A 12,850-nucleotide genomic window follows, 5' to 3' on the forward strand; every position below is an offset into this window, starting at 1 on the left:
ACTTGTGTTAGCTGTTCTGGGTCCCTCGTATTTCCATATAAATTTCAGGATTAGCTTGTCTGTTTCTGCAAAATAGGCAGTTGGAATTGTGATGGCGATTGTATTAAATCTGTAGGTTGCTTTGGGAGAATTGCCATCCTAACAAGATCAAGTCGTCTAATCTGTGAACATGGATGTTTTTCTCTGTTATTCAGATTGTCTCTAATTTCTTTTAACTGTGTTTCACAGTTTTTATCATGCAAGCCTTTTTACACTTATTTGGTGAAATTTACTCCCAAGTATTAAGTTTGATACTTTGGTGAAATTTACTCCTCTAACTATTCTATTAAGTTTGATGCTATTGTTGATGAAATTGGAAATTCATTGCTGGTGTACAGAAATACAATTACCTGTTGGATCTTGTATGCTGCAATCTTGCAGAATGCATTTATTTATTCTGGTACTTTCTGTGTGGATTCTTTAGGACTTTTTAAATATGCAGTCATGTCATCTATAAATGCAGATAGTCTTGTTACTTTTACTCCTTGGGTGTCTCTGTTTTTGTTGCTTGATTGCTGTGGATAGAACTTCCAGTACAGTGCTGAGTAGAAGTGGTGAGCACGGGCATCCTTGTCTTGTTCCTGACCTTGAGGGGAAAGCTTGCAGTTTGTCACTGCAAGTTTTTCTTAGATGCTGTTTACTAGACTGCAGACATTCCCTTCTATTTCTGTAGTGTTTTGTTTTTTTAGTGTTTTCATCATGAAAGAGTGTTGGATTTTGTTGAAATGTTCTTGCTACTCCCTTGTGATGAGTGTGTGCTTTTGTCCACTGATGTGTGTTATGTTGATGGTTTTTTAAATGGTGAACCACCCTTGCATTCTTGGGATAAATACCACTTGGTCATGGTATATGACACTGTTTATATGTTGCTGGGTTTGGTTCGCTGGAATATTCTCGAGGATTTTTGCTGCTTTATTCATAGGGAACTTGGTCTGCCATTTTCCTGTGATAGCTTTATCTGGTTTCGGTGTCAGGGTAATGTTGGCCTCATGGAACGTGAATTAGGAAAGTCATTTATTTTTGCATCATGCTTCAAGTTAGCCCAGAATACATTTTCAAGTTCTAATAACACAAGAATTTGCTTCTGTGCACATAAGAGTCTCTTTTTTTCCTTCCTCATTCCTCACCAGGAGGAGGAGAGGCTCAGGTTGTCACCAGACCGCAGGGAGGGCTCTGCTCTCGGGAACTCCCTTTTCAGGGCTGGACGGCCCTCGCTCCCCTGTTCAGCCTCCACGCTAGCCCCTCAGCCGGCTGTCCCCCACTTCCCTCTCCTCTCCTGCGTGAGGGCTGTTGGCTGCTCAGTCACTCTGGCTTGTGAAGACGGCCTCTGCGGCCATGCCACGGGCGTGGCCACCTCGTCCTCATCCGGCTCCGGGCGGTCAGCACACTGGAGGCCTCTCCAGCTGGGCCTCGCCTGGGCCGAAATGGCCTTCCTTTAAGGGCAGGAGGGCACGTGAGCGTCCCGGCGGCTGTCCCGCTGTGTGGGGTCCCTAAGCTGGGGCGCTAGAGGAGAGCTGAGACAGGACGGACCACCCGCTCTCTGCACACAGAGGCGGCCCAGGGGCGTGGGTTCACCAAAGGCAAGTCAGCAGCAGGGTCTCGGGCGCCACCCCTGGCGTGTTCATGAACAGAAGGTGCGTGCAAGGCCGCTGAAGCTCCTGCCCATTCCTTTCAGTGCTGTGTCCCAAGATGCAGTCAAGGAAGTCTATCTTATATGTTCTGGTCTTTATTAGTAGAGTTGTGAGTTTTAATACTGGGTGATCAAGAGCAGAACGGGGGTTGCTGCCACTTTTCGGAGTAGGTTTGGGGAGCCGCTGAGGGGCATAGCCCCTCTTTTCCCTCTGGACATAATCTACTTGGGTCACTAATTTTTCCCCAAAAATGGACTCTGTGGGATTGGCTGTGGTTGTTACTGCAAAGAAAAAAACTGTATTTTTCTCTTTAATTGCAGGACATTTTGGCACAAGTCCTACAGATTTTATTGAAGTCCAAGTTATTGGTACGTCTGTGTTCTTTGAATGTTAAACTAGAAGAAAGCCGTTTCCTGAGATGATGTACTAACAGTTGTTTTCTTACAGGTCTTGGAAGATGAAAACGCAAATGTTGATGAGGTGGAATTGAAGCCAGATACTTTAATAAAATTATATCTTGGTTATAAAAAGTAAGGAAAATCTGCTAAGGAGATGGTCCTAGGCCGCAGACTCACCCCCTGACCCCAAGCGCGCACACGGGTGTCATCACACACGGGGCTGTGAGCCCAGTGCTGGCCTCTGCCGAGGCCTTTGACATCCTTTGGCCATCCCAGGTGTTTCTCCAGTTGACTCTCAGTTTTCGGGGTTTTCTTCATTTGGTAAATGGCTCTCCTAGAAAGCCTGGCCCTCTGAGCCCCCGTGTCTTGATGTTATTTCACTTGACAGTTTGGGGAGAGCAGGTTAAGGAGCTGAATTTCCTGGGACGCAGCCGTCCCGTTGCTGGCAGGGTAGGACCCCGCCCCATAGGGAACTAGGGGGCCTTTCACAGAGATGACGTGGCAACGGCCTGGGGAGGCGGGAGGTCATTGGTCACGCTCTCCACCCTCTGTCTGGGGGCAGAGCCACTCTTTAAGACCGAAAACAGAAAGCAGCTTTACTGCATGTCTTTGAAAGCAATAGTGACTGGTCTCCTCGACTTTCTTGACAGTAAAAAATTAAGGGTTAACATCAATGTGCCCATGAAAACGGAACAGAAGCAGGAACAGGAAACCACACACAAAAACATCGAGGAAGATCGCAAACTACTGATCCAGGTGACCGGGGCCGGCCCCTCACGTGGCAGGCGGGCCGCCCGTAGCTGGGGGCGCTTCCCTCGGGCTGTGTGTCGCCTGGGACTTGGGAGAGGCGGCCTGGATGATAGATGGTTCTGGGTGTAGTAGATGAAATACCGAAGAAACAGATGAGAGAGTCCGTAAAACGGGCAGGAGCAAGGCTTGTCTGGTGGAGCGCTCAAGTGCCATCTGTGGCTTTGAGGACTGAATTTTTCCTCATTTTAAATGTGTGTTCTAGTTGGGTTAAATTACTAAAATTGCTGCTCACAAAACCAAAACACTCTAACGTTTGTTGTGTTGGCGCCGAAACAAGCAGAAAGAATCGGCCCCCTGCGTCCTTGGACCTGCAGTGTGTTCGTTCCCGTTGGGATCCCAGTCTTGCGCACAGAGCGCACCCCGCAGCCTTATTGCTTCTCCTCATTACAGACAAGTTCTGGTTAGCTCTGGGGAAAACAAGGTCTGTTTTTCTTTCCTTGGTCACATAGGCGGCTATTGTGAGAATTATGAAAATGAGGAAGGTCCTAAAACACCAGCAGTTACTTGGAGAAGTCCTGACTCAGCTGTCCTCAAGATTCAAGCCCCGGGTCCCAGTAATTAAGGTATAGGAATCCCCCAGCACCAGGATTCAGATGATTATTATCTCAAGAGCCAAAAGAGGCGATGACTGTCACAGAGGAGCTTGGCTTAGTCACGTAAAATAGGTTTCCACAAAAGAAAACAGGCCGAATTCTGAGACGTGCAAAATCCTCAGCATTCCACTTGCTGAGCTGCTCAGAGCGAACAGCGCCGGCCCGGGAGCCTCCTGCATGTGCGGAGCCCGGTGGGAGGCTCGTCCTGCAGACGTGGGCCCCCGAGGGGCCTGCAGCCCCGGGAGACGGACCCCCGGGGTCTTTTCACACAGAAACCGGGCTGCTCCTTCCCCTTCTGAGACCCGAGGGGGGCAGTGGGAAACCCCGGGGGCGAGGGGGCTCTGCGGGAAGTGAGACGGCGCCGCCCTGGAAGGGTGGGAGAATCCCTCTCTCTCCCGTCGTTAAATGTGTTTTTCTTTCTCTTCACGGCCTCTCCCTCCTCGGAACACCACGCCCAGAAATGCATTGACATTCTTATCGAGAAGGAGTATCTGGAGCGAGTGGACGGGGAGAAGGACACCTACAGCTACCTGGCCTAACCCGGGGGTCTGAGCGCGGGCGCAGCCCCTCGGCCGCGGGGACGGCAGCCCCGAGCGCGGCGGCCGCGCCCCCGGACGCCCGCCCGGCCCGAGGCCCAGGCCCCCGGCGCGGGCGCGGGCCCCGGAGCTGCTCAGGACCGCCACACTTCACGTCTGTGCATACGGACGCCGACGCCATCTAACCTAATTGGAGGCCGGAGGGGGACCTCGCGCGCCGAGGGCTGCATGCGCCTGCATCCGGATCGACCGTTGGCTACGCGAGCCCCGGCTGCCGGCCGGGGCCCCTCGGAGGCCGGCAGTCCTGGAGAGCGGGTCTGAAGGGACCCGCGTGTAATCTGCTATGAGAAAACCATTTGTATAGTGTGTTTCATTTTTTAATGTGTGAAAATAAAGAAAATTAAAGGATTTCTGTACAAGTCGCATTGGGTTTTTGTTTTAAGTTTTACTAATTTCTATCTGTAAATAAAAGATATAATGATTGTGCAAACGGGCCTTCCCTGGTGTCTTCCTGAGGCCCCGAGGGCCGCCCTGCCGAGAGGGAACACGCTTAAGCTTTGGATGTCCAAGCCCTGTTCGCCTTCTCCTCCTGGAGCGTTTGCCTTCATTCCCCTGACTGGCTCCAGCGACCAACGCCCCAGAGCCTCCCCGTGGCTTCTCTGCGGACCCCCGTGGTGCTGGCCAGGGTCAGCCAGCCGCCTTCCTGGAAGGGTGGCCGCTGGTCACCGCGTTCGTCCCGAGTCGGGCTCAGGGGCCACGTCCACCGCCAGTGCCTCCCTTTCGCCTCTGGCCCATTGTGACTCCTCGCCTGTGGTCTCAGGTGGTTGGCTTGCAGCCCCTGTGCGGTCACTTCCCAGCCTGAATCCAGAAGGAACGGGAGGCGAGAGCAGAAGCCCCGGGCTGGTTTAGTCTTTTGGGCTTCGTGGTCCGTAAAAACTACACGTGGCTCTCCTGACTGGAGACTCGGACATGCTTGTCAACACCTGTGCCATCTCCACCTGCCCTGAGGCCTGCTTCTGAAAGCAGGGCCAGAGGAAGACACCCTAGCTACTATGTCCTTCCAGTTTTTTGGACCAATCTGGCACCTAACAGGTTAGTGTTTTAAAATTTAATGGTTAAATGGGTTATTAAAAGGAAGAGTAGTAGACTTAAGCACTTGGCTTAACGGTTTCCATGTTTGTCTTAGTGTATCTTCTTTTTTCTAACAGTCTTAATAAGAGCCCCAGTGTATGAACCAGGCAAAAAGCAATGCCCCCCCCGCCCCCAGAGAACCCCCACCCCCCAGAGCTGTAGTGCCCTGGGGCTCCGAGGACCACCTAGAGACTGCCCTGCGAGTCCCCGGCTGGGAGTTGAGACCACAGCTCTGCTTGTCCTGGCAACAGTCTGCCTGCCCAGGGACAGACGCGCTGTAAACCGCCGGAGCCGCTTGCCGCACTTGCCGTCTGACTCCCCGCAAGAGTAGGAAGGTAAATTGCTTTCTTTTTTTTTTTTTTAGTTTTTATTGGAGTGCAGTTGATTTACGTGTTGGCTTCTGGTATGCAGCAAAATGATTCAGTTACACCTGTTTCCACTCTTGTAGATTCTTCTCCATACAGGTCATTACCGTGTATTGAGTAGAGTCCCCTGTGCTATACAGGAGGTCCTTGTCATCTGTCCTGTGTGTGGCAGTGTGCATACGCCCCAGTCTCCCAGTCTGTCCCTCCCCTGCCTTACCCCATCTTCAACACAAGCTTGTTTTCTACATCTGTAGTTCTTTCTTGTTTTGTAGATACGTTCGTTTGCTCCTTTTTTTTAAGATTCCCACATACGAGTGATACTAGATGGTACGTCTTTTTCTGGCTTCACTTAGTGTGACAGTCTGTAAGTCCGTCCGTGTTGCTGCAGATGGCGTTGCATTCTTTTATGTGGCTGGATAATATTCATTGTGTCTAGGTACCACAGCTTCTTCATCTGTTCATTTACTGACGGACATTTAGGTTGCCTTCACTTCCAGCTACTGTAAGTAGCGCCTTGGTGAGCGTTGGAGTCCAGGTACCTGTTCAGACGACGGCCTCCGCAGATACATGCCGAGGAGTGGGGTTGCCAGGTCACAGAATAGAGCTTCGTGGTGGTGGTTTTTTTTTTAACTGAAGTACAATTGCTTTACAGTGTTGTGTTTGTTTCTGCTGCACAACAAAGTGAATCAGATATAGACCCCCTCCCTCTTGAGCTCTCCCCCAAACCCTCCCCCGTCCCACCCCTCGAGGGGTGACCTCGGGGTCATTGCAGAGGACACAGCAGCTTCCCACCTGCTAGCTGTTTCACACAGAAGTGCATCTGTGCTGATGCTCCTCTCAGTTCGTCCCACCCTCCCCTTCAAGACAGGGAAGGGACCTCTTCATGAGACGACTGGCGTCTCTCGAGTTCCTCCAGGGTGAAGAGTGTCCTTGGTAAGACCAGGGACATCCGTAAGCACAGGCAGACTGGGGGTGGTCGTGATGGGAGGTTCCCTGTGCATACCCCCAACCCCGACCCTCACACTAGGTGAAAGTCCTGTTTAATGGATGTGGAATAAAAGGCAGTTCCAGACTTGATGCCTTCATTCTGCAAACTACTTCCTAGCCTAACAAGAATGGCCGGGCCTCCAAATACAAGCCACGAGGGTTGAGTTCCCCGGCATCCAGGAATCAAACCAGGGTCTCCTGCACTGAGCTGCATTTTTCAGAACCTCAGTAGTAGCCTTCTGAATCCGCCATCACCCACCTCTGAAGGCTGCCTCGTACCCAGGCCCTCTGGGAAGTTCACGCCCTGGGAGAGGGGTGGTGTATGGCAGCCTTGGCATAACCCACAGGGATTGGTTCACTGAAGGAAAGCTGTGTTCCGGGCAGTCGCTTAAGTGCTGCCCCTGATGGAACCATCTCCTCTCTCCTAGGAGAAGGGGCAGCAAGGCAGAGCCCAGGGCCAGGAGCCCCTCTCCTGGGTTGGGTTCTCAAACCTCACGCCTGCCTAGAGGCAAACTGCCAGCCCTCACAGGTCAGCGCCTTTGTAGGAGGCATCCAGGGACACCACAAGAGGAGATACAGGGCTGAGAGGCACCCAAATTTAAAATATATTTACTCACTGAGTATTTTAAGATGGCCTACCTATTCATTGAGGTATCTTAATTTTCCTTTGGAAAAAAAGATTTTGCCACACCCACCCAGCTAAAAAATCATTTGTCTCATTTGAAGTAAATCCCTCTTAACTAAATCCTTTTTAAAAAAATGTTTTTTTTTTTTTTTTTTTAGGAATGGCAACAACTTGTCTGGGTGGTTTGATTCTATACACATGAATCTCATCTCTCTAGAGGCAGAACAATGACTTGGTCAAAATAGGTGAGGACAGTTTTCTAAAACTTCTTTATGGAGCTTTGGTTCACATACAAAAAGCTGTGTGGCGTGGATGTGTTGGACCACTTCTCATCCCAGGTACTACACACACCCCTCCCTGGATCATTTGTAACAGAGGCCAGAGGAATAAGCAAGTATTGATTTGAGCTTATTCTGATAAGAGCCCAAAGCCTATGCAACTTCCAGCAGAGTATGTGTCTGTGTATGTGTGTGTGCGTGCGCGCGTGTACTTAGTCGTGTCTGACTCTGCAATCCCATGGACTGTAATCCACCAGGCTCCTCTGTTCATGCAGATTCTCCAGGCAAGAATACTGGAGTGGGTTGCCATCCCCCCCGCCCCTCCCCGGGGGAACATTTCCAACCCAGGAATCAAACGAGGGTCTCCTGCATTGAAGGCGGATTCTTTACCAGCTGAGCCACCAGAGAAGCCCTCCAATGGAATACTTAGGTTCTTTCAAAATGTCATTTGAAACCTTTCTTGATGACCTACCTACAAATCTAAAGTGGGCTTCCCTGGTGGCTCAGGAAGTTAAGAAGCTGCCTGCAGTGCAGGAGACCTGGGTTCAATCCCTGGGTCCGGAAGATCCTACCTGCAACCTACAAATCTAAATGACACCATCTGTGAATTGATTTTTGGCAGCAGTGGTAGGCAGTTGAACGCCTTGGGCAGAGGTGGGAATCCAGAGTTGGAGTCATTGACTGGGCACACTCAAATCTGGAGGTTGACTGATCCAGACAATACTGAGAAATAGGAAGCAGTTTCTAGGTAGAGGATTACATTAAAAAAAAAAAAAACTTCAAAATGTTGATAATTTTGTCGCGCAGAATGATGTGATGGCGCCTTCAAATTAGCCTGTGGCAGTTAGTCGGAGTCCAAGTTGCTGCCTGTACTTCGACGTCAGGACTGTGGTCAGACGTGTGGGTCTTCGTGACCACTGGGGAGAAGCTTAGGGACCACAGACGCTGACCAGCTGGACAGCCTGTTGTTGGGCTCTTTCTCCTCAGTGGACAAGGTGTGAGCTCCCTAAACCATGGCAACCGTGACTGCATCCGTATCCTGATGCTTATGCATCCGCTGATGTGGACACTCATTCCACATAGCTCTTCTTGGTTCCCCCCGTCGGGGAACTAAACCCACCAGGCTCAAACAATGTCAATTACTACCTCGGTGGGAGAGCGAGGGGAAGAGAAAAAAGCACATATTTAAACTTGGTGTTCTGTGTGAATTGAGTACCTTGTGTCAAGCTCTTTCTCCCCCCCCCATTCCAGGTAAAGGAACGAGTCAAGCTGATGAGCTAAGGATGCTCTCAATCACGTGGTGTGGCTGTGGCTGCAGGCCAGGATTTCTGGTCAGGATCTCCATATCCGTGAGGTCAGTGGACTGGTTCCTGGAGGTACGCTGCCTGTCGAGGAATCAAAGCCCGCTGTGCAAAGCGCACACACCGGGCGGTGCTCCCAAGCCCCGCCCTCCATCAGGGCAGCTGCTGGCTTCTGCTGCCTCTGGTCACATGATGGGGAACAAACGGGCTTCACGGGCGCCAGGTGCCAAGGGTGGCATGTGGCGATCGGGCAAGCTCGGGGGCGACTTCCCAAACTGGTCAGTGACACCTCTTGGGTAGAGCAGAGAGACCAGGGGTCTCAGCAGGTGGCAGGGAAGATGAGGGGACACAGGAGACACACACGTGCAGTTTTCCACTGCCAAAGCCAAGGGTGAATAAACTGTATCCCAGGACTCAGGTCACAGGGCTTGTGCATCGAGACAGCAGAAACCAGCCTCATCCATGTTTGCGTAACTGGAAAGGAAGGTGTTTTATCTGAGCTTCCCATTCATGCTACAAATCAGTGGAAACTTACTGATCGCTGCCACCCTGGGCACTCCTGCCACTGCCCGGCTTGAGGAGCAGCTCCCTGTTTCCCGGGACGGTAAGGGTGTTTCTTACTCCTTTGAGAGTTAGAAGTAGTCTGGTTGTCCCTGTCACGTTTCTAAAGGGCTGTATCTAGTGGTATTTAGAGCTAGATCGCAGGAATCGCCTGTCGTTTTGGAGAATGAGGTTCAGAGGGCAGGCACCTGCAGGCCTCAGCACCAGGACGCACCGCGTGCACCCTGGTCTCGGATGTAAGCGGTGAACACTTACTGGGTCCTCGTCTCCTTAGCCAGTATGTGTGGTATATGATAACATGTTTGCAATAGTATTTAATTTGCCTAATACAGGCAGTATGTGTTACACCCAGATTCCCAGGATGGCTTCTGACAAAGCAAAGGGGTGCCCATCACTCAGTCCTTTTCTAAAACCAGCTGGGGAGGCGGTGCAACACATGACAAAGACAAGGAGAAGTTCAAGTATTCTTTATTCAAAGTTGAAAAATGTACCACACTGCATTATTGCAAAAATTCACTGGTACAAAACACTTTGCAGCTGGTGAGAAGGCAATAAAAAGTTGATTTTTTAAAACTCATTACTATAAATTATTCTTACAGTACTTTGCAGATTCAGAATTTCAAACTGCATTTTCCTTTTCTAAATCGCCCACAGTACTCGAGGTTCCTGAAGCTAAGGCCGCTGTTCCAAGAGGAGGGGGGAGGAGGTAGCACGTGTCAAGGGATCTCCATTTCTCTTTCGATGCCCACATACTTCAGGGCGTCGGCCTGGCTGTATCTGAAACAGCGGGAGGAACAGGTGAGCGCCCTGCAGCGCGGGGTGAGACCCAGCCCGCTCGGCAAGGCACACGCGAGCCCGTTACTGCTGCCTGCACAAAGGAGCCGAGCTGGACAGAACTGGCAATAACACCCCTTCCCCAGCCAGCCCCCTGCCCCTGAAACCAACTGCCCAGGAAGGCAGGCCCGCAGAGGGGGCCGGTGTTGAGGCCAGACACAGGGAGTGCAGAGAACCTTAGTGAGCGGGCCAGAGCCGGCCACGGGCCCCTTGAAGCCAGGATAGCACAGAGGCAAGAAGAGATAGATGATGCCTGCGATTCTTCCCACCGGGTGAGCCCTACGGGTCCCCCAAAGAAAGGTGCTCCACCCAGCTGCTGCTCCTGCGAAATCTGGGTTGGAAACAGCTCCACACAGGCCCCAGTTTAAGACAATTCTACACAGAATACCAAGCTTCTCGATGGGATGTATAGTCAGCCACAGGATTTGTTCAACTAAACATTCCTCTGACTATATTTAAATAGTCTATAACTTGTCAATTTTCCCCAGAACTTGACAGTATAAACTGCCAGCCGGATGCCCAGCGGAATAACCACCCCCCGGGAGCCTGTGCTCAGCACCCTGATGGCAGGCACTGACCCTGAAGGTAAAAATAAAGCTTTCTGTGTTTTTTTAACTTCTAAAAAGCATGACTTTATACTGGAAACGCCATTACCCCAGCAGTACACCCTAGCTCCCAGCACCGCCCACAGTAAATCACCAGCCCCGGATGGAAGCCCAGCCCGGAGCCCGAAGCCGGCCTCTGGCCAGAGCTCAGCGTCCAGGCAGAAAAGCCCTCAGACTAGAAACGAACCTGTAATCGAAAAACAGCTCTTCACCAGTCTGGATGGCTCGCTTAGCAAAAATCCCTATCCTGTGATCGCCGTTGACCATCATCACTGCAAAGAGAGGCGTGGGGTCAAGGCATGGGTGAGGACGACCCGGGATGGGAGTCTGGTAAGGAGCCCAGAACCACTCACAGCGCCCTGCGGGGACTCCCCCCGCCTCGGAGCACTTACCTTTTGCATAGCAGTTGGGATTTACTGAGTGATTTGCAAAACGAATCTTGTTACCCTTGCGGGTTGCATCCACCACAAAATCTAAAGAGAAAAAAATAAGCATAACCCAGCAAACAATTAGTTTTAAATCAATAAACACAAGGTTATTGTGATTCTGTAAAAATATAAGTGGTTACTGTTCTTTAGAGTTTGCCTTCAAAAGCAAGTAAATCATTCAACCTGGTTCACTGATAAGAAATGACCTCTGGAAGAAAATGCTGTCCCTAGGTTAAAATGAAATTCTTCCCAACATCATAATAAGTGTCTTCAAATTAGTTTTTTTTCATGTTACTGGTTATGGAACACGCAGACCACTTGTTCCCACTGGTTTCAGTGGCGAGACCCCCAGAGTAGCACAGGTGTGGAGCGGGGACCTGACTGACCCGACCCCTTCCCCCAGGATCAGGGTCTGCACGCGCGTGTCCCTGTCAGTCCTCGGGACCCCCAGGGAAGCTGAGGAGGTGCTTCACAGGGTGGGGCTCCAGGCCCTCCCAGGAGAGAGGCGCCGACTGGTAGCCGTGGCAGGAGGGACGCAGGAGGGGAGCCAAGGACGGCTCAGAGCCTGGGGCCACCGCGGCCCCTCCCTGCACACCACAGGACCCCCCACGCCACGCATTACACTCCTCCAACCTGGGGGAAAGTCTCTCAGTCGTGTCCGACTCTTTGCGACCCCATGGAATGTAGGCACCCCCAAGGCTCCTCTGTCCAGGGAATTCTCCAGACAAGAGCACTGGAATGGGTACCATTTCCTTCACCAGGGGATCTTCCCAACCCAGGGATCGAACCCAGGTCTCCTGCATTGCAGGTGGATTCTTTACCATCTGAGCCACCAGCGAAGCTCAAGAATACTGGAGTGGGTAGCCTTTCCCTTCTTGCAAGGATCTTCCCAACCCAGGTCTTCCGCACTCCAGGTGGATTATTTACCATCTGAGCCACCAGGGATGCCCTACAGCAAACAGCCTGTTCCTAAGCTCAGCCCCCTTCAAACAGCTGACACCGGGGACCCCTCGTGTCATCTCTGCTGCTTCCGCCCCTGGAGGGACCTGAGGTGCAACCTGGGACCCAGAGAGGCACTGGCCCCGCAGCGTACCGTTGTTCAAGTTGAACAGAAAGCTGCACATGTACTTGTCGTACACTTTCCCTCTTCTGTCTGCTTCATCTTGAGAAATAATCTGAAAAGACAGACATGGGGTAAGGGGATTCACGATCAGGTGAGCCTGGCAGACACCCAGCTCATCTGCAACGTTTGGGACCTTGATGACACTCAGCAGAGTGTCACTGGCCAATTTCTCTTTGTCAGAGAACAGTGCTGTTTTAAGGACTCTGACTTAAAAATACTTCCACAGCTTTAAAGTAACCGCCTGGAGAACGTGAGTAACCTTAGTCTTTTTTTACTTGGTACAAAATGCAGCCAGCCCCAGGGTTTGCCCTAACTTAACAACCTAGAAACAATGCTTTAGTTTATCAGTTAGGCTAGGGATTAAATAGAGACTCATCGTCATAAAGTTCTCGTTCTCCCCCTCGTTCCCAGGTGATAAAAAGCTGAATGTGACAAGGACTGAAGCGGTGTAGCTTCCAAGCAAACCAAACCCACGAGTATCAGCTGAAAAGGTATTTATATTCATCTCTAATCAAACCCAGTGCCCAATGAAACTCAGTCCAAACCATATTACAGGCGACACCATGTGAGCACAGTGGCCATCCCACTGTCTGCGACTGACTGGG

The 12,850-nt window shown here is 51.2% G+C and overlaps 2 protein-coding genes across 6 annotated transcripts in view; one reads left to right on the top strand and one right to left on the bottom strand.

The window, feature by feature from the left end:
- Positions 1-4,034, top strand: part of CUL1 (cullin 1) — an 88,210-nt gene extending 84,176 nt beyond the window's left edge. Inside the window, exons 18-22 of the mRNA XM_068972800.1 lie at positions 1,991-2,038; positions 2,118-2,200; positions 2,719-2,824; positions 3,328-3,441; positions 3,930-4,034. Of these exons, the coding sequence (XP_068828901.1) occupies positions 1,991-2,038; positions 2,118-2,200; positions 2,719-2,824; positions 3,328-3,441; positions 3,930-4,010 (432 nt within the window). The 3' untranslated portion in view covers positions 4,011-4,034. The remainder of the gene's footprint in view (positions 1-1,990; positions 2,039-2,117; positions 2,201-2,718; positions 2,825-3,327; positions 3,442-3,929) is intronic.
- Positions 4,035-9,804: 5,770 nt separating this feature from the next.
- EZH2 (enhancer of zeste 2 polycomb repressive complex 2 subunit) overlaps positions 9,805-12,850 on the bottom strand; it is a 33,447-nt gene continuing 30,401 nt past the window's right edge. For all 5 annotated transcript variants that reach the window (XM_068973474.1, XM_068973472.1, XM_068973473.1 and 2 more), the window contains 4 exons: positions 12,216-12,297; positions 11,087-11,167; positions 10,882-10,966; positions 9,805-10,032 (listed from right to left, as the gene is read on the bottom strand). In XM_068973474.1, coding sequence (XP_068829575.1) covers positions 9,972-10,032; positions 10,882-10,966; positions 11,087-11,167; positions 12,216-12,297 — 309 coding nt within the window. In that variant the 3' untranslated portion in view covers positions 9,805-9,971. The remainder of the gene's footprint in view (positions 10,033-10,881; positions 10,967-11,086; positions 11,168-12,215; positions 12,298-12,850) is intronic.

The sequence above is a fragment of the Capricornis sumatraensis genome, chromosome 5 (assembly GCF_032405125.1).
Source record: "Capricornis sumatraensis isolate serow.1 chromosome 5, serow.2, whole genome shotgun sequence".
Lineage (NCBI taxonomy): Eukaryota > Metazoa > Chordata > Mammalia > Artiodactyla > Bovidae > Capricornis > Capricornis sumatraensis.